Below are 24086 nucleotides of genomic sequence, written 5' to 3' on the forward strand. Positions count from 1 at the left end.
TTATCTGCATCTTTTTCCTCCACTAGAGGCTTCGTGTTTGTGTTCAAGTTGTTGTGTTCATTCACGAAAAAGAAAAGTGGCAGTGTTTTTCCCGCCTTCTGTCACACCACTTTTGTACCATGCTTTGATCACGTGCTGTGAGCGGAGTACATTGCTTGATGTATCACGATCGGGATACATTTGATTTTAGTCAAGGGCACGTGACCAAGAATTAACCAATGGCAGTGCATGTTCAGCGGGGTGAAAGTTTAGGAATATAACAATTTGTGTTGTTGCTATTTTTTTTGTCAATTGCTATTAATATCTACAATATTAGGAAACTGGGTGTGAAAGGTATTAACTGCTCTAAAAGTTAATTATAACTTTTTACATTTCTTTGAATTCAGAGTCCCTATGTACACATCAGCAATTGTTTTATGGGAGGTAAATGTTGAAAATAGGGGGATTTATTCTATCACGGTCCGGCAGGATAGGTCTTTGCTTGTCATCCACAGGGCAATGTGTAAACGCGCTCGAGCAACGTTAATTGGCTATTGTGCTAATTTCATTGGATACCGTATATCATCTTTTAAGTTCCCACTGGGGCTCGTAGTCAGTGTTTCGTTCAGTACGTAATATTGCCAGTTTCACCTGTGGTATCGTACTGGATACCGGACAACGGATGTAAAGCCCACCTTTTTCAATATGCCCCCTCCCTTCTCAGGGGAGAAAAATCATTAAGTCCCCTTTAGTCTTTTAAGCTCCCCCTTCCCTCTTCCTCGGCTTTTTCTTAGATGACAAACTGTTTATTTATTAATAATAGAGAGGAGAAGTCGTTACGTCACGTTGCCATGGTAGCAACATTTTTGGATGACAACAAACTGAAAATTCACTTAAAGTAAATTCGCACTGTTCCAAACTTCATCGATCTTATTCAATTTCATTTAATTTGTCAAATGTTGGCAAAATATTCTAGCCTGAAATTCATCCGATTGCTTCGAGTCGTTTTCTCCTCTGAGGGAGTAATAACGACTCGAAGTAATTGGATGAAATTCAGGCTAATAATATTCTGGATTTAAACCGAAAGGACCGTATCTGAGTTTAGAGAAAGAAAAAGAAACTTTTTGTGTTGTGTTCACTTATTCCGTAAAGAGGACGCGTGAAATTAGGAAGTTTCATGTCGCAGTAGTGCAATGACGGCTAAGAAATGTACAAAAAAAGCGTGATGCACGTGCAAATTTGTTGTTTTGCCAATCTAAACCTATCGAGGTTTTTTTTGCCGTTCTCGTTACTGTCGCCTTCGTCTTTGCTTAATCTCGGCCTTATTGTTGTCATCCAGAAATTTGGCTACCATGGTAACTTGACGTCACACTTCTCCTCTCTATTCGTTAAAAATGTAACACTTCATGCGGAATGATCCGGTATGATTTATTCACATGTTTCAGCTGCATGGCCTACAACACTTTGTATTCTAGTTCTCTATGGAGAATTGATATCATCATCTTCGCTGAATTAAATAATCCACCACCCCCTTAAAAGTGCTTGAAATAAATTGGCCCCTGCGGGAACTTAAAAGATGATCCGGTATCCAATAAAATTAGCACTATCGTAAAACGCTACTCGAGCGCATTTACACATTTCCCGACAAGCAAAGGCCTATTATACTGGACTCTGATAGAGTAAATCCCCATACTCAAACCACCCTCCAAATTTTTGTTAATTTACAATAACTTTGTTGCCTCTAACTCTGTCCAAACTTGGCCTGAAAGTACAAATACTGCCAATGTTATTACTTCATTTTATCATCAATAAGAGGACAGACGATAAAAAACTGGCGTCAATTTGTTAAATATCACATACATTTACATATCAGGTACCCAAGCTTTTTAAGGTGTGAGAAGAACACTATCAATGTGCTAGTATCCAGACACTAGAGACCTCAGTTTAGATTCTGAGACTAGGGTGACTACGAGAACGAGATTTTTTTCAATACTAGTGAACCATTCTAGGGTGTCTAGGTTTTGAGAATACGCAAAAAACCTAAAGTTAACTGTCGTCATCCTCTATCTAAAGGTCTCCAATGTTTTTCTTGCACCAAGTGCACGTACAGCCCCTTGTAAATGACCGAGAAAGCCGAAAACAGCTCAGAGCAGCAGCCCAAGATCCGCTGCTTCCCAGACCAACACTTAAATTGCCTCGGTAACGACGTCATCCTTGGTTTCTTTTGTGTTATTATTCAGGGAAGTCTTAGTCCGGCCATTTGGTGGCGAACGGTTCTCTCTGACACTCAGCAAAGAAAGCGATAAGTTTGTTTGTCCAGAATTGGCCTTCGTTGGGCTTTGTGGTGACGTATAAGCATCGGTTTTACGCGGAGCCGCAACTGTTAAAAACCTCTTATTATTTGACTTAGTGTCACTGCAATTGTTTTTTGAGGAACCAAATTGCAGTAAATTGTGCAGGGTTGCTTGAAACTTTTGGCGAAATTTTTCATTCAGTAGAATGTAAAGGCATGGATTTAAAGCGCTGTTGGCATGTGCTATCCAGTTGAATAGCATCTGAACTCTAATTGGCAACTTGTGAAATTGATCGGGTCGTACGTACCAGAAGTAATGATTCACATAGACTGGAAACCAGCAGACCGCAAATACCACGCATGTGATGACCAGCAGACGTGTTACCTTGCGTTTTAACCTTTTTCAGCGGCGAGGTTGGTATTTGTCACATTTCCTGGAATCTTACGCAGCCATAATTTTCGGTAAATTAAGGAGTAAATGATTATTGTTATGGAGAGAGGTAATGCGTATACTATGACAAAAACGCAGATGTGGAAGCTCTTAAGCACTTTATATGTTTCGCTCAAGTCTGTGTCGTTTGGTGGTGCCCATGGTCACTCCTGTAAACAATGGTAAACGCCTGGTTGCGTCTCTATTGTTTGATACAATAAAACATATGGACTCATTAACCCAAAAGATAAAACCCATATAGTTGATGACAAGACTTTTGGCTTTCGGAAAAATTTCCCTTTCAAAGGGTAAAATATGGCGTAGAATCTGTCAAACGAAATCAGCATCATTGTAAAAACAGAAGCGGAAATAAACACTGGAATGACATATAAAAGCGCTTTGCAAGTAATGCTACCCAACGTTCCTCCGATCCAAAGAGTTTTACGGTACAAATAGGCGACCGAAAACGGCATAATCGTGATAGTTAGCAGCAGATCTGCAACGGCCATGTTGCCAAGGAACAGGTTTATCACGCTGATGGATGAAGATTCCTTTTTAATTAACGTCACGTACAAACCAACCGAGTTACCAAATAGAGCTACGAGGAAAATTACCACATATGCTGACGTCAGGCCAATCTTGAGGTCTAGTGGAATATCGACGGTATCCTGTTGTGGTGGGAGTGGGGTTACGTTCGAGGCGTGAGTGATGTTTGTTTCTAAAGAAGAGCCAAAAAAACTGTTAATTCAAAGCAAACAATGAATATAAATCAAATCAAAATTTGGAGCTTCAGTTTAAACCAATGAAAGAATAATACAGACCTACTAAACTTTAGCTTGCTGGTACATCACGTTATATAACAGTAAAAAATAAGAAATGAGAGTGTGAGACGGAGGACTGACTTCACGTTAAAGTCGGGTACTCTAACAACTGAGTCACGTTCACTCTTTGCATTTCGGCTCACTGATAGTCATGTAACAGTACCGTGACAAAAAAATAGTTTTTGGCCTTTCAAAAGAGCCCAGTTCAGGCTGAACATCCCATCAGAATATAACTGATGATGTCTTGCCTTTAGGTCGTCACGTCCTCCCCCTCCAGCCCCCATAAGGCTAAATCAGTGTAATGTAGGGACCCTAACCAGGACGTTGGGTTAGTATTATGGGATGTCATAATCGCTCTTATATTAGTCGACTAGAAGTCTGTAAGATTTGTACTGATATTAAATTGTTTCGGACGTTTACACCTCTTTCATTGTCCTGTTTACTAGACACCCCAAGCTTTAATTTATCAAAGTATAATTTTTAGTTAAAAAAGTCGGATTTTTATTACTTGAGAAAGAAAGGATCATTATCGATGGTTTCGGCGAAGATGGAACTAAAATTCGGAGAAAGCTTAAGTCCTGGTCGCCCTTAAAGAAACCTTTCTTCGATTTTTGGTATCGCTGCAAAACTGTAAAGGTATATTTAATGTTGGGAGGGGATTTTCGCAGTGCATAGCATGAAAACTTGAACAAGTTGGCCCAGAATTTTCAAGTTTCAAACCCCATGTCTATCCTTAACATTCGTAGCAAGGAAACAGTTTCCATATCACCCGTACAAAATTTTCACCGAGATCTCGGCGAGATCGGCCGCCGAGATTTTTGGATCTCGGCGAGATCTCGTCGAGATCTACGCGACAATACAAATCTCGCCGAGATCTCGGTTAAATTTTTGCACGGGCGGGACCATTCTAGACCGCGAGCAGTCGTCCTTCTTTGCTCAGAACCACGCGCGGCGAGTGAAAAAGTAAAATTATGCAAATTAATGGAAAAAGAGGAGGAGAGATTGGGGCGGAAAAAGAAAAAAGGACTGGAGAACTAGAGGGTGAACCAAACAGCGGTGAACAAACAATCGAAGACAAGCTGTTTGTTTACAGGAAAAAGCATGCGAAATGATGTCAATTGTCAGAAAGGAAGGAGTTGTCAATAACAGCAATTAAGAAGGCGTGAAAAGCAGCAAATCGCCAGATCAAAGATACCATCGCAGTCTCTTACTTTTTCTTTGCTCGGACTTCCGCCCTCGTTCCTCGCCGCTTCGCCGCCCGCTCCTTACGCGTGCTTACGATCAGTACTGTGATTCAAAGAAAAATAAGAGACTTCTCGCAAGACCATACCTATATCGCATAGTGTTAAATGATAAAACTGGCCCATTATTTTTGAAATGCAGTTGATGCGAATACACGTTTAATCTTTTTTTTAAAATGACGATAAAAGACGATAAAAGACGATAGAAAATAACGTGACATAGCCACGTTGGGGTAAAAAACTTTCCTCTTCCTTTAGCTGATTTTACTGACCATTAAATCCTGATGAGTTGTTCATTTGGATTCCCGGAGATTTAACACTTCTATGACAAAGGAAAGAAATAAACTTCCTCAGGATCACAATAACTCCATTCCCTCCTCCCCGCCTCTGTGCACCATTTCCGAAACAGGCATAAAAGACCTTCGATGATCTTTAAAGGCTTGTAAAATCTTCAACTTGAGATGAAAAGCTCAAACTTTAGTGAAATATCGACATGGCCATGGCTTTTTTGAATTCAGGATAAGGGACATATGTATTCCCCCTCCAGGAGCCCATTATTCGGAGCGAGCAACTCAGTCTTTAATTTGGTGAGTTAGTTATATATTTTTTTTAGCTATTTAGGAAGGATGAAATTCCCTTTTGGTATTGTTTCCTTTCTATTCTTTTCTGCAAGATACATATTAAGCTGATTTGAATAAAACTGAATCAGATGCAGTTCTCTCATTTAAAGCAGCAGCAAAGAGTTAGTATGAAATACCTGACAACTGATGGTTTTCGGAATTCTAATCCCGCGTTTTCCTCTCTGTCATGGTTTCAGCTCGATTGAAGCTCGGGTTAAAAAAGTCAATAAACACAAGACTTTGAATAGGTGAGCACAATATATACATTCTACGTTGCGGCAGATGTTAAGTTTAATAAATTTTTTGATTTGGTCTTTATGAAAAATTAACTTAAATACGCTTTCGCATGTTATTAAATGTTTCACCGTGTGTCAAGAAGGGGGAGATATGTCAAGTAATTAATGCTGAAATTTCTTCAGTGCGCTCACTCGCTATGAAATGAACTAGCAGTCAAAGGTGGTTAAATCCTTCAACAAGCATCTCTTTAACAACGTATTATAACTGTTAATAAATGTTTTTTTTTGCTAAATATCAACTGGAAATATTAATCAAAATGTCTATCAAACAAACAGCAATAAGACATAGTTATTAGAGGAGCCTGGTTATGAAAAGCGGCAAACATCAATGATAAAAACAACAGTGCTACAGTTTATGTTGGAAGCACCCTGAAAGTGCACAATCCTTTGTTTTCTGTTGGCAAACGGAATAAATTAATGCAACGTTTTTATTGGTCAATACAATCAAAATGATTGGAATTCTTTTGAACGTTGTGCACTTTCAGGTCCACAAAAACATATAACAAAGGAGTCTGACGGGTTTCATAACCATTCCACTCAATTAACTATGAATAAGATAACCAACTTTACAAACCACCATCAGATGGCTATTGTAATAGGGAACCGAGAGGAAAGGTGGCGCAGTTAACACTTGCTTTCACCCAATGTGAAGCGACATGTGAACATGTTTACGCACTTCATTATTTGGGGGTTCAGATTTTTTTTCCCATACGAACTTCAGTTTTTTCCCTTTGTTTCTCGACAGAATGTGGTACGCACAAACACTCAGAGCTGTTGACGAGGTCGCAGGAGCTCCTACTGAGGTGTTTATTGTAAGTTTTGTTGTTAACGCTGATTGGCCTGTAATGCCCTAGGTGGGCGAGAGGGGCGAGAGGTAGTCCTTTTTTTTAATTAAAATGTTACCCTAATCAAAATTTTTTACCGATATGATGCCTCGAATACGCTGAATACCCGGTCACTTTACATCGGGAGCCCAAATATTATGGTTTCGTTGTATTAGTAGAAACTTTTGGGGGAATAGCGAGGAAAGCCCCACCCGAAAAGGGGCCTCGCTGGAAGTGCACGAACAGCCCGACCGGAAGTGACTAGCAAGTAAACTTGTGTCGAGAGTACTTTGCTCCTAGAGGACTGAATACGAATAGATGGACCATGGATTGTCCCGGACCGGACAAAATAGTAATACAGCCACCCAAAGGTATTAAAACTGATTCCCCAGATCATGTTCATGCACTTACTGACATCACCAACTGCTCATTGTTTTCAATTCATCAAATTTTTCCACTTCGTGGAAATTGCTGAGGTAATACTACTCATTAAGGAAAGGGATTATAAATGATCTAAGGCCTGTTTCAAACGCCGCGTGCGCGACTGGAGCACGACACTAGCACGACACTAGCACGACTTGGTTTCAGACGTCGAATTTAATTCAGTCGAATAGAACGGCTGTTGCTGAAAACAAAACACAAAAATAAAGAAACGATTTAGCAAAATTTTAAATGTATTCTAATGTATTCATAATTTTTAAATTGAGTTCGGCACGGCAGTAGCACGACGTTTGAAACCAAGTCGAGCTACTGCCGCGTAGCCGTGCAATTTCTTGATTGATTAACAAAGCCTTGTGTATTCCACCTTGTTCAATGTCAAGTTTAAAGTAAAGATAAGCTAACGATGTGAACACAATGACCTTGAACGAGGGTTCTGACGTCGAAGTTGAGATTTGAAAGAAGTGAATATGGATCTCTAGATGGCCTAGACGTATCGATAGGTCGAGTGGATACTGATATTTATAAACTCTATTGTTATTTTCACAAAGCATGTTGTTTAGTTCCGTTTAATTTGTTAAAGTTATGAATATAAACGCCTCCAGTCTATTCGGTAAACGCCCCCTCTTGGACCCCTAAATTTAAATAAACGCTATGAGTTTTTGCTAAAGGGAGAGCTGAAACGACGGGCATCTATCTATAGATCATTTTCGTACGCAGATGAATTGTCAAGAATCTGATCGCTACTAAACCTAAATCAATCGCCTGCATGCATATGAGTCTGTTTAATTATTTGCCAATCAATGCGTTTCGGCTTATTTGTGGTGTTTCCATCATTTGTCATCAAAAATTGGAAAATATATTTATATTTGTAACTAAGAACTTAGTTTTTTTCGAGCGTCACCCAGTTCTTTAACGGGGAACATATATTGACTATATTGGTTAGAAATAATAATAAAAAAAGCCTGCCTGCCATTCCACATTGTTTAATGTCAAGTTTAAAGGTTCTGACGTCGAAGCTGAGATTTGAAAAAGCAAGAATATGGATCTCTTGATGGCCTAGACGTATCGATAGATGGAGTGAATACTGATATTTATAAACTCTATTGATATTTTCACAAAGCATGTCACTTAGTTCCGTTTAGTTTGTTAAAGTTATGAATACAGCTGTATAAAGGCCCCCTCTTGGACCCCTGAATTTAAATAAACCAAGAGCCATAATATTATGGCTCTTGAATAAACGCAGAGTTTTTGCCACAGGTAGAGCTGAAACGGCGGGCATCTATCTATTAGATAATTTACGTACGCAGATGAATTATCAAGAAATTTGTTTCATCGATACTAAACCTAAATAAATTGCCTGCAGGCATGCATATAAGCCTGTTTAATTATTTGCCAATTAATGCGTTTCGGGTCTTTTATGATGTTTCCATCATTTGTCATCAAAAATTGGAAAGTATATTTATATTAGTAACTAAGAATTTAGCTTTTAGCAAACTTTTAAAGCACCTGTTCTTACGGGGAAAATATATTGACTATATTGGTTAGAAATAACAAAAAATGCCTGCCAAAATTGCTGTATATTAGCCTGCAAAGATACAGGCGTCCCCTGACTCGCTCCCCGTCGCGAGAGACGTTTCGCGAAACTCCACTCTAGTCGGCGAGGAGCGACGAGGGACGATGTATTCGCAGGCTATTTCGGCTCGATTACCAACCGCTGTTCGGGAAATGCACACGCACTTCTCTCCCGTACAGGCTGTTGCAAGAAAAAACGCCAAAAAAAGAACGCTTCGAGAGTTGGCATCAATAATTGTAATTTGCATGTTAATCTTTCTAGTTCTGTTAAAAATAAAACAGAAACTGCGGTATCAAAACATGATGAAACAACGCATGTTGCAAAAAACGAAGATTTTAAAGACTTGACGTTTCGTATCTAACAACTTACATCTCCAGAGGTGACGGTTAAAAAGATTACAGTAAAGTTTAAACATTAGCCTGCGTAGCAAGCGTTTCCTCGCGAGGTTCGTCTAAAAAGCTGGGACAAGAGCAAAAAAACATGAATGACTCCCCCTCCCCCTTCAACCTCTTTTTTGCTTCCGCTCTAACTTTCGCGCAATAACTCGATTGGAAACGCTTGCTACGCAGGCTATTTAAACATCTAGAAAAAGACTGGAACCCAATAAACAGGTAAAAAACAATAACTAATGTAATGATGACAGACTCAATTTGAAGTCTGCAGGAAATTATAATATGTGATGCTAGTGGAGAAAAAGTTTTTCACTGCCTTTTTCAATTAAAGCAGGTTTTAAATCACGAATCAATAAAGTTTCTTGTATTCTACAGTCTGATTTCCCGGTTGTTAATATCTCAAAGTGATGCCATTTAATATTGTGGCCCGTTGAAGAAATATGATCTGCAGTGACAGAAGTGTGACGATCTTTCACTCAGAGCTTGAAAATGTTCAGTTTTCCTATCGTGTAATCGACGCATGGTCTTCTCGATAAAAAACTCATCGCAATTCCAGCAGCTGGCATTGTACACTACTTAGACATGAGTGAGCGGCTAAGGCCTGTTTCAAACGTCGCGCTACTGCCGTGCTTAGCTGGCTCGACTGTAGCTCGACTGCAGCACGACATTAGCACGACTTGGTTTCAGACGTCGAATTTAATTCAGCTGAATAGAACGGCTGTTGCCGAAAACAAAGCACAAAAATAAAGAAACGGTTTGGCAAACTTTTAAATGTATTCTAATGTATTTATAATTTATGACTTGAGTTCGGCACGGCAGTAGCGCGACGTTTGAAACCAAGTCGAGCTACTGCCGTGTAGCTAGCACGACTTGGTTTCAAACGTCGCGCTACTGCCGTGCTAAAGTCGAATTTAATTCCATCAATTGAGTTCGGCACGGCAGTAGCACGACGTTTGAAACGGGCCTAAGTTTTCTAGTTCTAAGCCGTTCTGGTTCTTCTTCGTATTAAAGCAGAGTAAGCAGGCTTCTTCTTTTCTGGTACTGCTCTGGGTGAGTGTTGTACTGGTTGAACATCACAGTTGAGCTGGACACGATATGATAAGGCCCGCCAGGTAACTTCCCTATGCCCTCAAACACATTTTTGTATTATCAGACAACACGTATTTTATCTTTAGTAATAGGTAATTAATGTCTCTTCTCATTCAGGATAACAGCACTGCCGCAGCAAATTCACTTCATGTGAGTTTGGTCGCAGGGCAACAGTGCTTTTGACTCGTGAGGCACTGCTCATAGAGGCCAGGGACACCTCTGGGAATACAGGACCATGCAATTTATCCTTTGTATACTTGTTGCGCTTTTTCTTGTCTCAGGATAAGGTATTCTCGTGTGTCTGTCATTTGACACATGGCTATCTTAGGCTCTTTCTGGCTTTTGCCGAGTGTGGATTGCAATTAATGTGAACGCTCCTAGATTTGCAACAGGGAATTCCCGATAGAGGGGCCCTCTCAGAAGATCTGTACCGAGGTAGAAGCACTAATCAGCTTCTGGTAGGAGTTAGTACCTTGTCTACAAAATAAATATTGATTTGTGTAGACCCGAGAGTAGTATCTCTTTTTTCTTGGTCCGTCGAGCAAAACGCCTTTTTCAGTCGGAAGTCTTCTTTATCCTTACCCGAAATTTAGACCTCCAAAAGAATACAAGAATACAATACATATAATACAATAATGATACAAGAAATTCCAGCCTTTTCTATATACCTCATTGTCGAACTAATTTTCGAAAATTCTCAATTCTTTTACTAGGTCCTACGTTTTTCAACTCGCTAAGTTGGGAAATTCAAAAAAGTGAAAGTATCACTTTGTTTGGCAAAAGGCTTAAAAAATTCCTTCTTTCTTAGTTAAATTGACTCTTTGTTGAGCTACACACCTTTTCTTTTTCTTTTTTCTCTTCTTTCTTTTTTTTTTCTTTAAAAATGAATCCAAATTTTCATTCAGTACCCTTAACTTGTATGGTTTACCCTATAGTTCCAGGGAGCCTATAGTTTATAAGCCCCCGGCTTCTATATAGGCTTCCTTGCCTTTACCACATTTAATCTTGTAAATAATTTAGTTGGAATATTGTATATTATCTTTAATGTATTTCTGTATACTGTTGTTGTATTTCTGGTTAATGGCAAAATAAAATGAATGAATGAATGAATGAATGAAAGGCGTGTGTTACTGGTATAAAAACAACAGAATCAATCTTTTTTTTAAACAGACTCGGTCGCCCCATGTAACGGAATCCAAGACAGTCTTGGATTGTGGATCGGATTCCACTCTGTGGATTCCGGATTCTAGGTACTGGATTCTAATCTGTTGTCATTGGAACTTAGATTCTAGACTCCATTTGCTAGTGGGATTCCGGATTCCAAAAGTAAAATTTTTTGGGATTACGGATTCCATATTTAAAGCCAAAATTTCTAGCATTCCGGAATCCAAAGTCCCTTTCGCGGGACGAACTCTGCGAAGATTAGCCTTTACACAGACGTTGTTTTATTTTTCTTTTCGTTAGGTTCGAAAACTTCTTCTTCCCCAACGCCTACCCACTTGCGCTGGCGGTCAACAAATCCCCCACGGTTTTTATTTTTTATCACTTGCGCTTGACGAACTTTAAAGAGAAAATAGAGGGTCTGTGAACAGGCTGTGCGAAGATGGACAAACATGCTCTATGGATCACGAAAATCCCTCTGGGTTACTGGGTTAATAATTGTTAGTGTTCATTTTTTCCCACTAATCTACCCATTTTATAAACTGGACGTGCTACGCAGACCAGTTAACAAAACGCGCACCCTTCCCCTGCGTTAAGCAATCTCAACCCCATTGCTTACGCAATCTCTGGGGCCGGAGATTGGCTTTGAAGGATTCTTGTGTAGCGTTGCAGTTGTGTCCCCCGTTGCAGTTTGGTCCTCTCACCTATCAACCAATAGAATGCGTTTTTATTTCTTCCAATCAAAGTGCGTTGTGATCGTGTCTTCTCCATGTGACTTCCAACTAGGGGAGGGCTGTAGTATGAGTTTTTTTTTTGTTTTCGTTTCTTCCTGAAGATCTTACACAAATGTACTCATACAGTGTTCAACAAAAATCTAGGCGTAGACACTGCTTGGTTTGGTCTGTTTTATGAAGAATAGGGCACTGCCTGAGCACCATGTTACAGCTGAATTATGCTAAGATGTTCGGTTGGGCCCATTCTACGGTTTGATTGGTTTCATGTCTTTGTTTTCTAGCTGATTATTTGCCCAAGGGTACTAAGACGGAACTTTGACCCGATTTCGCGATGAACGTCCCTGTAAACATGGAAGACGGACATATATCGTAAAACGTCTTCGGTCATTCTTACCCTTTTACAGGGGTCTCTCACTTTCAATCTGATTATCGTAGTGATATCTAAATACACATCACTTACTTTATATATTGACTATTTTCCAATTCCCCATAATACACTCTGTCTGCCCCCCAAATTTTGCATAACTTATTGTCTTAAAATGCCCTTGGGAAAACGCAATACTCCCAGGGGCATTTAAAAACAATGGTTTATGCAAAATTTGGGGGGCAAACAGAGTGTATTATGGGGAATTGGAAAATAGAGAATTGATGGGTGTGGAATGTAATTTCTTTGGCTGCCATTTTAAATTTTGTTGTTACTAGCGAGAGGCCTGGAACCAAGGAATATTGGGAGGTGTGGGAATTCACCAAGTGCTCATCAACCATAATACACCTTGTTTGCCCCCCCCCGGCCGCTCAAAATTTTGCAAACGCATTCTTTACTCGGTGTTTTCAACAAAACATTTTCAGAACTTTCATGGGTTCAATTAATACAGAATCTACCCGTTGGCAGCCTGTTTTTTTTTTTGTTTTTTTTGTTTTTGTTTTGTTTTTTTATATAAAGTCTAAACTCCACCTCATCCACCACCAGGAACATCTCTTTCAAACCACTCGATTGATCGCTGACGAACTTTTCAGCGAGGTTTCCGCACAAGTTTCGGAACAGCCCAACACTCCTTTTTTCCGAAATGCTAATTTAAAACGAAAAAGATAATGTAAAATATGGCGATTTTCCTGACCGAAGCCTGTCTCGCTCGAGCCGTTGTTGAAAATTACGCGAGGCACCAAAAAAACTACGTCGTCATTGGACCGGTCTGGCTGCCAACTAAGCTGTGAACCAATACAAGCAGTTCGCGTCTCATGTAGGCCGTTCTCGAATGAATGGTTCCTTTCGCGTCTTGATGTAAGCCGTGGCCAGAGTAAGCCGCGGCTTGTTTTCTCTCGTATAATCGGCCCTGGCCCTGTTCTAAGCAAATGGAAACGCGTTTTGTTTGATTTGATAACTCATTTCGTTTATTCAAGTCACTTCAGTCTACTACCTCCAGATCTTCTTTACTTCAAGTCAGTTGCCGTCTTAATGTATGACGTCTCAAATAACACATTGCCACCTCAAATAAGTAATTTATTTAATTACCAACATAATATTCATTCACATAACACAAGATCATCAACAAGAGGCAACTTCTTTCTCGAATACTCTAGATTAGACAAGCTAAACATGTCTTTTTCAAGAAACGGTGTTAGAGTCTGGAATAACCTATCTAATGAAATTCGTCAAATGCCTAAAGTGAAATTTAAACGCAACATTCACAATATGCTCCTTCAGAAACTCTCGGAGGCGAATGAGTATATTGATCTATTGGATTTGAATATGTCTTGAAAACTAAACTCAGTTCATTCTATTAGCTTTCTATCTACAATATCCTTCCATCTTCCGATGTAATCTGCCTTATTTCTCCTGAGAATCTTCGTTATTAATACTAGTCAGTATTCAGTATTCACCTTATTTTAATGTATTGTACGATAATAATTAATTTTACTTAGTATTGTAATTGTATTGTATTGTAATTGTAATTATTCACTTTGTATTTAGTATTCAGCTTATTTTAATATATTGTGCGATAATAATTAATTCTATTTAGTATTGTAATTGTATTGTAATTGTATTGTAATTGTAATTATTCACGTTGTATTTAGTATTCAGCTTATTTTAATGTATTGTACGATAATAATTAATTCTATTTAGTATTTTAATTGCATTGTTATTGTAATTATTCTACTTAGTGTCAAGCCACTGCTCGCCTCGAATAGCTATAGCTAACTGCGAGTAGTGGTACATCATATTTTGTATTTTCTCAATTTTTCTTAATAAACTTGAACTTGAACTTGAAACTTGAACTTCATTTCCTTTAATTTAGCGCTGTACTGACTAGACTTAGAAGAATATAGAATAGTTACGTACAAAGAAAATATACACTAAAAAGTCAGTAAATCTGATACAATACTCGATGAGCACATTTGGCGAAACCAGTGCTGTATCCCTTTCAATTAAGTAACACTACTTCTCAAACTCATTAATAATTCATTAAGAAAATACAAAGGAAGTTAATGTTTAATGAGTGTTTGGAAATCGGATGAAACACTGCTTAGTATTTGCATCCTTAATTTCTCCTTCAAAAATGATTTTGTTTGAGAAGAAATATCAAACATTCGACACAGTGTTTCATCACCAGATGAAACACCTCGAAGTTCGTCAAAAATACTCCGCTGCGCGTCGTATTTTCAACTCTCTTCTCGGTGTTTCATCTGGTGATGAAACACTGCATCTCATGTTTGATATATTACATAAAGAACTATCAACAAATTATTGACTAAACTTGGCTGTAACCAAGAAGAAAGTGAAACTCCTTTGTCTATATTTTTATAATTCATTTCGTTTATTTAATCTCACTCTTTCCATGTAATTCAGTCAGGAAATTAATGACTTTCTACTTCACTTAGCTGTAAACAAAACGAAAATCACAAGAACTTTTTAATTTCTTTGCGTTCGAATAGAGTAAATTACTCAGTAAAGTTACCATGATCCAAATGATCTCAGTCAACGGTCACGTGCACTGTGATGAGGACAGGTCCGCGATCAGACAGGATCAGTTTGTCACTGGACCAACGACGTCAAATTTTGAGGAGGTGGCGTGACAACTGTTTCATCACCTCTGTAAGGTTCACATAGTTCATCATTTCAAGAAGTCACAATTTGCGAGAAAAAATGGTCGTAGTGTGTGGGAACGAAAGCAAGACAAGCTTAGCTCATGAACGAAGAAGATATCCTTTCACCTATACTGCCTTAATTGACGAGATCAACAGAGTAACTTTCGTATCATTCCTTGTAATACATTGTAAGTCCTATGTAACTTAAGAACCCTTTTACTCCTATCACTTCCTATCAAATTTATTCCTTTTGCATTTACCATCTAAGTTATACACTAACATTAGCGACAAATCGCACGGGATGTTATATGTATATTTAACAATTATTCCTCGTACCGGAATCTGCTCTACCGAGTCAATAGCTATTGACTCAGCGGCCATGGGGGCCACAGGGATAATTGTTTTAGGAAAATCCTACTATAGCTAGTTCAAGCTAGACGTTAATCCTTTTTTGCCACCAAAAAGCCGGCTCTTTTCGCTACTGGTGGGCTATAACATTAAGCCTAGTAGTAGCTCAAGCAATCAGAACACAGCATTGATAAAAGACCACTAGTTGGATTTTACTAATAACCTATAGAGATCGACGCAGTGTTCCATTTATTCCAACACAAGCCCTGAGTTGGAGAATTAGCTCAACAGGTTGAAATAATGGTCAATGGAGAAACCCTGTCCATTTTTATTTCTGACCTTCCGCAGGACATTGAATATTCTGCGTTGTTGTTATTTCTTTTGTCAATTGCTTTTAATATCTACAATATTAGGAAACTGGGTGTGAAAGGTATTAACTGCTCTAAAAGTTAATTATGACTTTTTACATTTCTTTGAATTCAGAGTCGCTATGTACACATCAACAATTGTTTTATGGGAGGTAAAATGTTGAAAATAGGGGCATTTATTCTATCACGGTCCGGCAGGATAGGCCTTTGCTTGTCATCCACAGGGCAATGTGTAAACGCGCTCGAGCAACGTTTAACGATTGTGCTAATTTCATTGGATACCATATCATCTTTTTAAGTTCCCGCAGGGCCAATTTATTTCAAGCCCCTTTAAGGGGGTGGGGATTTATTTAATTCAGCAAAGATGATGACATCAATTCTCTATAGAGAACTAGAATACAAAGTGTTGTAGGCCATCCAGCTGAAGCATGTGAATAAATCATACCGGATCATTCCGCATGAAGAGTTACATTTTTAACGAACAGAGAGAAGCTAAATTTCAGGATGACAACAATAAGGCCGTGATTAAGCAAAGACGTCGGCAACAGTAACGAGAACGGCAAAAAAAGCTCGATAGGTTTAGATTAGCAAAACATCAACTTTGCACGTGCATCACGCTTTTTTTGTACATTTCTTAGCTGTCATTGCACTACTGCGACATGAAACTTCCTAATTTCACGCGGCCTCTTTACGGAGTAGGTGAACACAACACAAAAAGTTTCTTTTTCTTTTTCTAAACTCGGATACGGTCCTTTCGGATTAAATCCAGAAAATTTTGCTAACATTTGACAAATTAAATGAAACTGAATAAGATCGATGAAGTTTGAAACAGTGCGAATTTACTTTAAGTGAATTTTCAGTTTGTTGTCATCCAAAAATGTTGCTACCATGGCAACGTGACATAACGACTTCTCCTCTCTATTATTAAGAAGTAAACAGTTTGTCATCTAAAAAAAGCCGAGGGAGAGGGTAAGGGGAGCTTCAAAGACTGAAGGGGACTTAATAATTTTTTTCCCCTGAAAAGGGAGGGGGCTTATTGAAAAAGGGGGGCTTTACATTCGTTGTCCGGTATCCAGTACGATACTACAGGTGAAACTGGCCGCGATATTGCGCACTGAACGAAACACTGACTACGAGCCTCAGTGGGAACTTAAAAGAAGATATACGATATGTAATGAAATCAGCCGGCACAACCGTTGTGCGTTGCTCGAGCGCATTTACACATTTCCCTGTATGACAAGCAAACTGACCTATCATACCGGACACTGATAGAATAAATCCCCATACTCAAACCACCCTCCAAATTTTTGTTAATTTACAATAACTTTGTTGGCTCTAACTCTTTCCAAACTTGGTCTGAAAGAACAAATATTGACAATGTTGTGACTTCATTTTATCATCAATAAGAGAACAGACGATAAAAAACTGGCGTCAATTCAGTTAAATATCACATACATTTACATATCGGGTACACAAGCTTTTTAAGGTGTGATGAGAAGAACACTATCAGTGTGCTAGTATCCAGACAGTAGAGACCTTTAAATTCTGAGACTAGGATGACAACGAGAACGAGATTTTTTTCAATACTAGTGAACCATTCCAGGATGTCTAGGTTTTGAGAATACGCAAAAACGTAAAGTTAACTGTCGTCCTTGTCTATCTAAAGGTCTCCAATGTTGTTCTCGCACCAAGTGCACGTAGAGCCCCTTGTAAATGACCCAGAAAGTCGAAAACAGCTCAGAGCAACAGCCCGAGATCTGCTGCTTCCCAGACCAACACTTAAATTGCCTCGGTAACGACGTCATCCTTGGTTTCTTTTGTGTTATTATTCAGGGAAGTCTCAGTCCGGCCATTTGGTGGCGAACGGTTCTCTCTGACACTCAGCAAAGAAAGCGATAGGTTTGTTTGTCCAGAATTGGCCTTCGTTGGGCCTTGTGGTAAAGTATAAGCATCGGTTTTACGCGGAGCCGCAACTGTTAAAAACCTCTTATTATTTGACTTAGTGTCACTGCAATTGTTTTTTGAGGAACCAAATTGCAGTAAATTGTGCAGGGTTGCTTGAAACTTTTGGCGAAATTTTTCATTCAGTAGAATGTAAAGGCATGGATTTAAAGCGCTGTTGGCATGTGCTATCCAGTTGAATAGCATCTGAACTGTCATTGGCCACTTGTGTTTTTGATCAGGTCGTACGTACCAGAAGTAATGATTCACATAGACTGGAAACCAGCAGACTGCAAATACCACGCATGTGATGACCAGCAGATGTGTAACTTTGCGTTTTAACCTTTTTTCAGCGGCGAGGTTGGTATTTGTCACATTTCCTGGAATCTTACGCAGCCATAATTTTCGGCAAATTAAGGAGTAAATGATTATTGTTATGGAGAGAGGTAATGCGTATACTATGACAAAAACGCAGATGTGGAAGCTCTTAAGCACTTTATATGTTTCGCTCAAGTCTGTGTCGTTTGGTGGTGCCCATGGCCACTCCTGTAAACAATGGTAAACGCCTGGTTGCGTCTCTATTGTTTGCAACAATAAAACATATGGACTCATTAACCCAAAAGATAAAACCCATATAGTTGATGACAAGACTTTTGGCTTTCGGAAAAATTTCCCTTTCAAAGGGTAAAATATGGCGTAGAATCTGTCAAACGAAATCAGCATCATTGTAAAAACAGAAGCGGAAATAAACACTGGAATGACATATAAAAGCGCTTTGCAAGTAATGCTACCCAACGTTCCTCCGATCCAAAGAGTTTTACGGTACAAATAGGCGACCGAAAACGGCATAATCGTGATAGTTAGCAGCAGATCTGCAACGGCCATGTTGCCAATGAACAGGTTTGTCACGCTGATGGATGAAGATTCCTTTTTAATTAACGTCACGTACAAACCGACCGAGTTACCAAATAGAGCTACGAGGAAAATTACCACATATGCTGACGTCAGGCCAATCTTGAAGTCTAGTGGAAAACCGACGCTATCCTGTTGTGGTGAGAGTAGGGTTACGTTCGAGGCGTGAGTGATGTTTGTTTCTAAAGAAGAGCCAAACAAACTGTTAATTCAAAGCAAGCAATGAATATAAATCAAGTCATTTGATTTATATTCAAAATTCGGAGCTTCAGTTTAAACCATTGAAAGAACAATACAGACCTACTAAACTTTAGCTTGCTGGTACATCACGTTATATAACAGTAAAAAATAAGAAATGAGAGTGTGAGACGGAGGATTGACTTCACGTTAAAGTCGGGTACTCTAACAACTGAGTCACGTTCACTCTTTGCATTCCGGCTCCCTGATAGTCATGTAACAGTACCGTGACAAAAATTAGTTTTTGGCCTTTCAAAAGAGCCCAGTTCAGGCTGAACATCCCATCAGAATATAACTGATGATGTCTTGCCTTTAGGTCGTCACGTCCTCCCCCTCCAGCCCCCATATGTACTGCTATTAAGACTAAGATAAATTGTTTCGGACGTTTACACCTCTTTCATTGTCCTGTTTACTAGACACCCCAAACTTTAATTTATCAAAGTATAATTTTTATTTAAAAAAGTCGGATTTTTATTATTTGAAGGGAAGTTTATTCCGTTTTTTACCTGAGAAAGAAAGGATTATTATCGATGATTTCGGCGAAGATGGAAAAAAAATTCGGAGAAAGCTTAAGTCCTGGTCGCCCTCAAAGAAACCTTACCTCGATTTTTGGTATCGATGCAAAACTGTAAAGGTATATTTAAGTTTGGGGGGGGGGGGGGGGGGGAGCGGGGGATTTTCGCAGTGGATAGCATGAAAACATGAACAAGTTGACCCAGAATTTTCAAGTTTCAAACCCCATGTCTAACCTTAACATTCGTAGCAAGGAATCAGTTTCCATAACAGGACCATACTAGACCGCGAGCGGTCGTCCTTCTTTGCTCAGAACCACGCACGGCGAGTGAAAAAGTAAAATTATGCAAATTATTGGAAAAAGAGGAGGAGAGATTGGGGCGGAAAAAGAAAAAAGGACTGGAGAACTAGAGGGTGAACCAAACAGCGGTGAACAAACAATCGAAGACAAGCTGTTTGTTTACAGGAAAAAGCATGCGAAATGTTGTCAATTGTCAGAAAGGAAGGAGTTGTCAATAACAGCAATTAAGAAGGCGTGAAAAGCAGCAAATCGCCAGATCAAAGATACCATCGCAGTCTCTTACTTTTTCTTTGCTCGGACTTCCGCCCTCGTTCCTCGCCGCTTCGCCGCCCGCTCCTTACGCGTGCTTACGATCAGTACTGTGATTCAAAGAAAAAGAAGAGACTTCTCGCAAGACCATACCAATCAGTCGGATAGTGTTAAATAATAAAACTGGCCCATTATTTTTGAAATTCAGTTGATGCGAATACACGTTTTATCTTTTTTTAAAATGACGATAAAAGATGATAAAAAAGACGATAAAAGACGGTAGAAAATAGCGTGACATAGCCACGTTGGGGTAAAAAACTTTCCTCTTCCTTTAGCTGATTTTACTTACCATTAAATCCTGATGAGTTGTTCATTTTGGGTTCCCGGAGATTTAAAACTTCTATGACAAAGGAAAGAAATAAACTTGCTTAGGATCACAATAACTCCATTCCCTCCTCCCCGCCTCTGTGCACCATTTCCGAAACAGGCATAAAAGACCTTCGATGATCTTTAAAGGCTTATAAAATCTTCAAGTAATATATCAAACATGAGATGCAGTGTTTCATCACCAGATGAAACACCGAGAAGAGAGTTGAAAATACGACGCGCAGCGGAGTATTTTTGACGAACTTCGAGGTGTTTCATCTGGTGATGAAACACTGTGTCGAATGTTTGATATTTCTTCTCAAACAAAATCATTTTTGAAGGAGAAATTAAGGATGCATATACTAAGCAGTGTTTCATCCGATTTCCAAACACTCATTAAACATTAATTTCCTTTGTATTTTCTTAATGAATTATTAATGAGTTTGAGAACTTGAGATAAAAAGCTCAAACTTTAGTGAAATATCGACATGGCCATGGCTTTTTTGAATTCATGATAAGGGACATATGTATCCCCCCTCCAGGAGCCCATACTTCAGAGCGAGCAACTCAGTCTTTAATTTGGTGAGTTAGTTATATATATATTTTAGCTATTTAGGAAGGATGAAATTTCCTTTTGGTATTGTTTCCTTTCTATTCATTTCTGCAAGATACATATTAAGCTGATTTGAATAAAACTGAATCAGATGCAGTTCTCTTATTTAAAGCAGCAGCAAAGAATTAGTATGAAATACCTGACAACTGATGGTTTTCGGAATTCTAATCCCGCGTTTTCCTCTCTGTCACGGTTTCAGCCCTATTGAAACTCGGGTTGAAAAAGTCAATAAACCCAAGACTGAACAGGCGAGCACAATATATACATTCTACGTTGCGGCAGATGTTAAGTTTAATAAATTTTTTGATTTGGTCTTTATGAACAATTAAGTTAAATACGCTTTCGCATGTTATTAAATGTTTCACCGTGTGTCAAGAAGGCGGAGATATGTCAAGTAATTAATGCTGAAATTTCTTCAGTGCGCTAAGTATGAAATGAACTAGCAGTCAAAGGTGGTTAAATCCTTCAACTAGCATCTCTTTAACAACGTATTATAACTGTTAATAAATGTTTTATTGCTCAATATCAACTGGAAATATTAATCAAAATATCTATCAAACAAACAGCAATAAGACATAGTTATTAGAGGAGCCTGGTTATGAAAAGCGGCAAACATCAATGATAAAAACAACAGTGCTACAGTTTATGTTGGAAGCACCCTGAAAGTGCACAATCCTTTGTTTTCTGTTGGCAAATTGTTACGGAATAAATTAATGCAACGTTTTTATTGATCAACACAATCAAAATGATAGGAATTCTTTTGAACGTTGTGCACTTTCAGGTCCACAAAAACATATAACAAAAGAAGTCTGACGGGTTTCATAACCATTCCACTCAATTAACTATGAATAAGATAACCAACTTTACAAACCACCATCAGATGACTATTGTAATAGGGAACCGAGAGGAAAGGTGGCGCAGTTAACACTTGCTTTCACCCAATGTGACGCGAGATGTGAACATGTTTACACACTTCATTATTTGGGGGTTCAGATTTTTCTTCCCATACGAACTTCAGTCAAAGTTTCCCCTTGTTTCTCGACAGAATGTGGTACGCACAAACACTCAGAGCTGTTGACGAGCTCGTACGTAGGAGCTCCTACTGAGGTGTTTATTGTAAGTTGTGTTGTTAACGCTGATTGGCCAGTAATGCCCTGGGTGGGCGAGAGGGGCGAGAGGTAGTCCTTTTTTTAAATTAAAATGGTACCCTAATCAAAATTTTTGCCGATATGATGCCTCGAATACGCTGAATACCCGGTCACTTTAGATCGGGAGCCCAAATATTATGGTTTCGTTGTATTAGTAGAAACTTTTGGGGGAAGAGCGAGGAAAACCCCACCCTAAAAGGGGCCTGGAAGTGCACGAACAGCCCGACCGGAAGTGACTAGCTAGTAAACTTGTGTCGAGAGAACTTTGCTCTTAGAGGACTGAATACGAATAGATGGACCATGGATTGTCCCGGACCGGACAAAATAGTAATACGTACAGCCACCCAAAGGTATTAAAACTGATTCCCCAGATCATGTTCATGCACTTACTGACATCACCAACTGCTCATTGTTTTCAATTCATCAAATTTTCCCACTTCGTGGAAATTGCTGAATACTACTCATTAAGGAAAGGGATTATTAATGATCTAAGGCCTGTTTCAAACGCCGCGTGCGCGACTGGAGCACGACACTAGCACGACTTGGTTTCAGACGTCGAATTTAATTCAGTCGAATAGAACGGCTGTTGCCGAAAACGAAACACAAAAATAAAGAAACGATTTAGCAAACTTTTAAATGTATCCTAATGTATTCATAATTTTTGAATTGAGTTCGGCACGGCAGTAGCACGACGTTTGAACCAAGTCGAGCTCCTGCCGTGTAGCCGTGTAATTTCTGGCTTGATTAATAAAGCCTTGTGTATTCCACCTCGTTCAATGTCACGTTTAAAGTAAAGATAAGCTAATGATGTCAACACAATGAGCTTGACCGAGGGTTCTGACGTCGAAGTTGAGATTTGAAAGAAGTGGATATGGATCTCTAGATGGCCTAGACGTATCGATAGATGGAGTAGATACTGATATTTAATTATAAACTCTATTGTTATTTTCACAAAGCATGTTGTTTAGTTCCGTTTAATTTGTTAAAGTTATGAGTATAAACGCCTCCAGTCTATTCAGTAAACGCCCCCTCTTGGACCCTAAATTTAAATAAACGCTATGAGTTTTTGCTAAAGGGAGAGCTGAAACGACGGGCATCTATTTATTAGATCATTTTTCGTACGCAGATCAATTGTCAAGAATCATCGCTACTAAACCTAAATCAGTCGCCTGCATGCATATGAGCCTGTTTAATTATTTGCTAATTAACGCTTTTTGGCTTATTTGTGGTGTTTCCATCATTTGTCATCAAAAATTGGCAAGTATATTTATAGTTGTAACTAAGAACTTATTTTTTTTCGAGCGTCACCCAGTTCTTTAACGGGGAACATATATTGACTATATTGGTTAGAAATAATAATAAAAAAAGCCTGCCTGCCATTCCACCTTGTTTAATGTCAAGTTTAAAGGTTCTGACGTCGAAGCTGAGATTTGAAAAAGCAAGAATATGGATCTCTAGATTGCCTAGACGTATCGATAGATGGAGTGAATACTGATATTTATAAACTCTATTGATATTTTCACAAAGCATGTTACTTAGTTCCGTTTAGTTTGTTAAAGTTATGAATACAGCTGTATAAAGGCCCCCTCTTGGACCCCTGAATTTAAATAAACCAAGAGCCATAATATTATGGCTCTTGAATAAACGCAGAGTTTTTGCCACAGGTAGAGCTGAAACGGCGGGCATCTATCTATTAGATAATTTACGTACGCAGATGAATTATCAAGAAATTTGTTTCATCGATACTAAACCTAAATAAATTGCCTGCAGGCATGCATATAAGCCTGTTTAATTATTTGCGAATTCATGCGTTTCGGGTCTTTTATGATGTTTCCATCATTTGTCATCAAAAATTGGAAAGTATATTTATATTAGTAACTAAGAATTTAGCTTTTAGCAAACTTTTAAAGCACCTGTTCTTACGGGGAAAATATATTGACTATATTGGTTAGAAATAACAAACAATGCCTGCCAAAATTGCTGTATATTAGCCTGCTAATATACAGGCGTCTCCTGACTCGCTCCCCGTCGCGAGAGACGTTTCGCGAAACTCCGATCTAGTCGGCGAGGAGCTACGAGCTGACGGTTGTATTCGCAGGCTACTTCGGC

The 24086-nt window shown here is 38.9% G+C and overlaps 1 protein-coding gene and 1 pseudogene across 1 annotated transcript; both read right to left on the reverse strand.

The window, feature by feature from the left end:
- Positions 1–2165: 2165 nt before the first annotated feature.
- Positions 2166–15362, reverse strand: LOC140934701 (galanin receptor 2a-like; annotated as a pseudogene).
- Positions 15363–17476: 2114 nt separating this feature from the next.
- LOC140934702 (galanin receptor 2a-like) lies at positions 17477–20224 on the reverse strand. Its single transcript, XM_073384281.1, has 2 exons — positions 20200–20224; positions 17477–18732 (listed from the first exon to the last, which is right to left on the reverse strand). The coding sequence occupies exons 1-2, from the start codon at positions 20222–20224 to the stop codon at positions 17477–17479; spliced, it is 1281 nt and encodes a 426-aa protein (XP_073240382.1).
- Positions 20225–24086: the final 3862 nt, after the last annotated feature.

This window comes from Porites lutea, chromosome 4, assembly GCF_958299795.1.
Source record: "Porites lutea chromosome 4, jaPorLute2.1, whole genome shotgun sequence".
NCBI lineage: Eukaryota > Metazoa > Cnidaria > Anthozoa > Scleractinia > Poritidae > Porites > Porites lutea.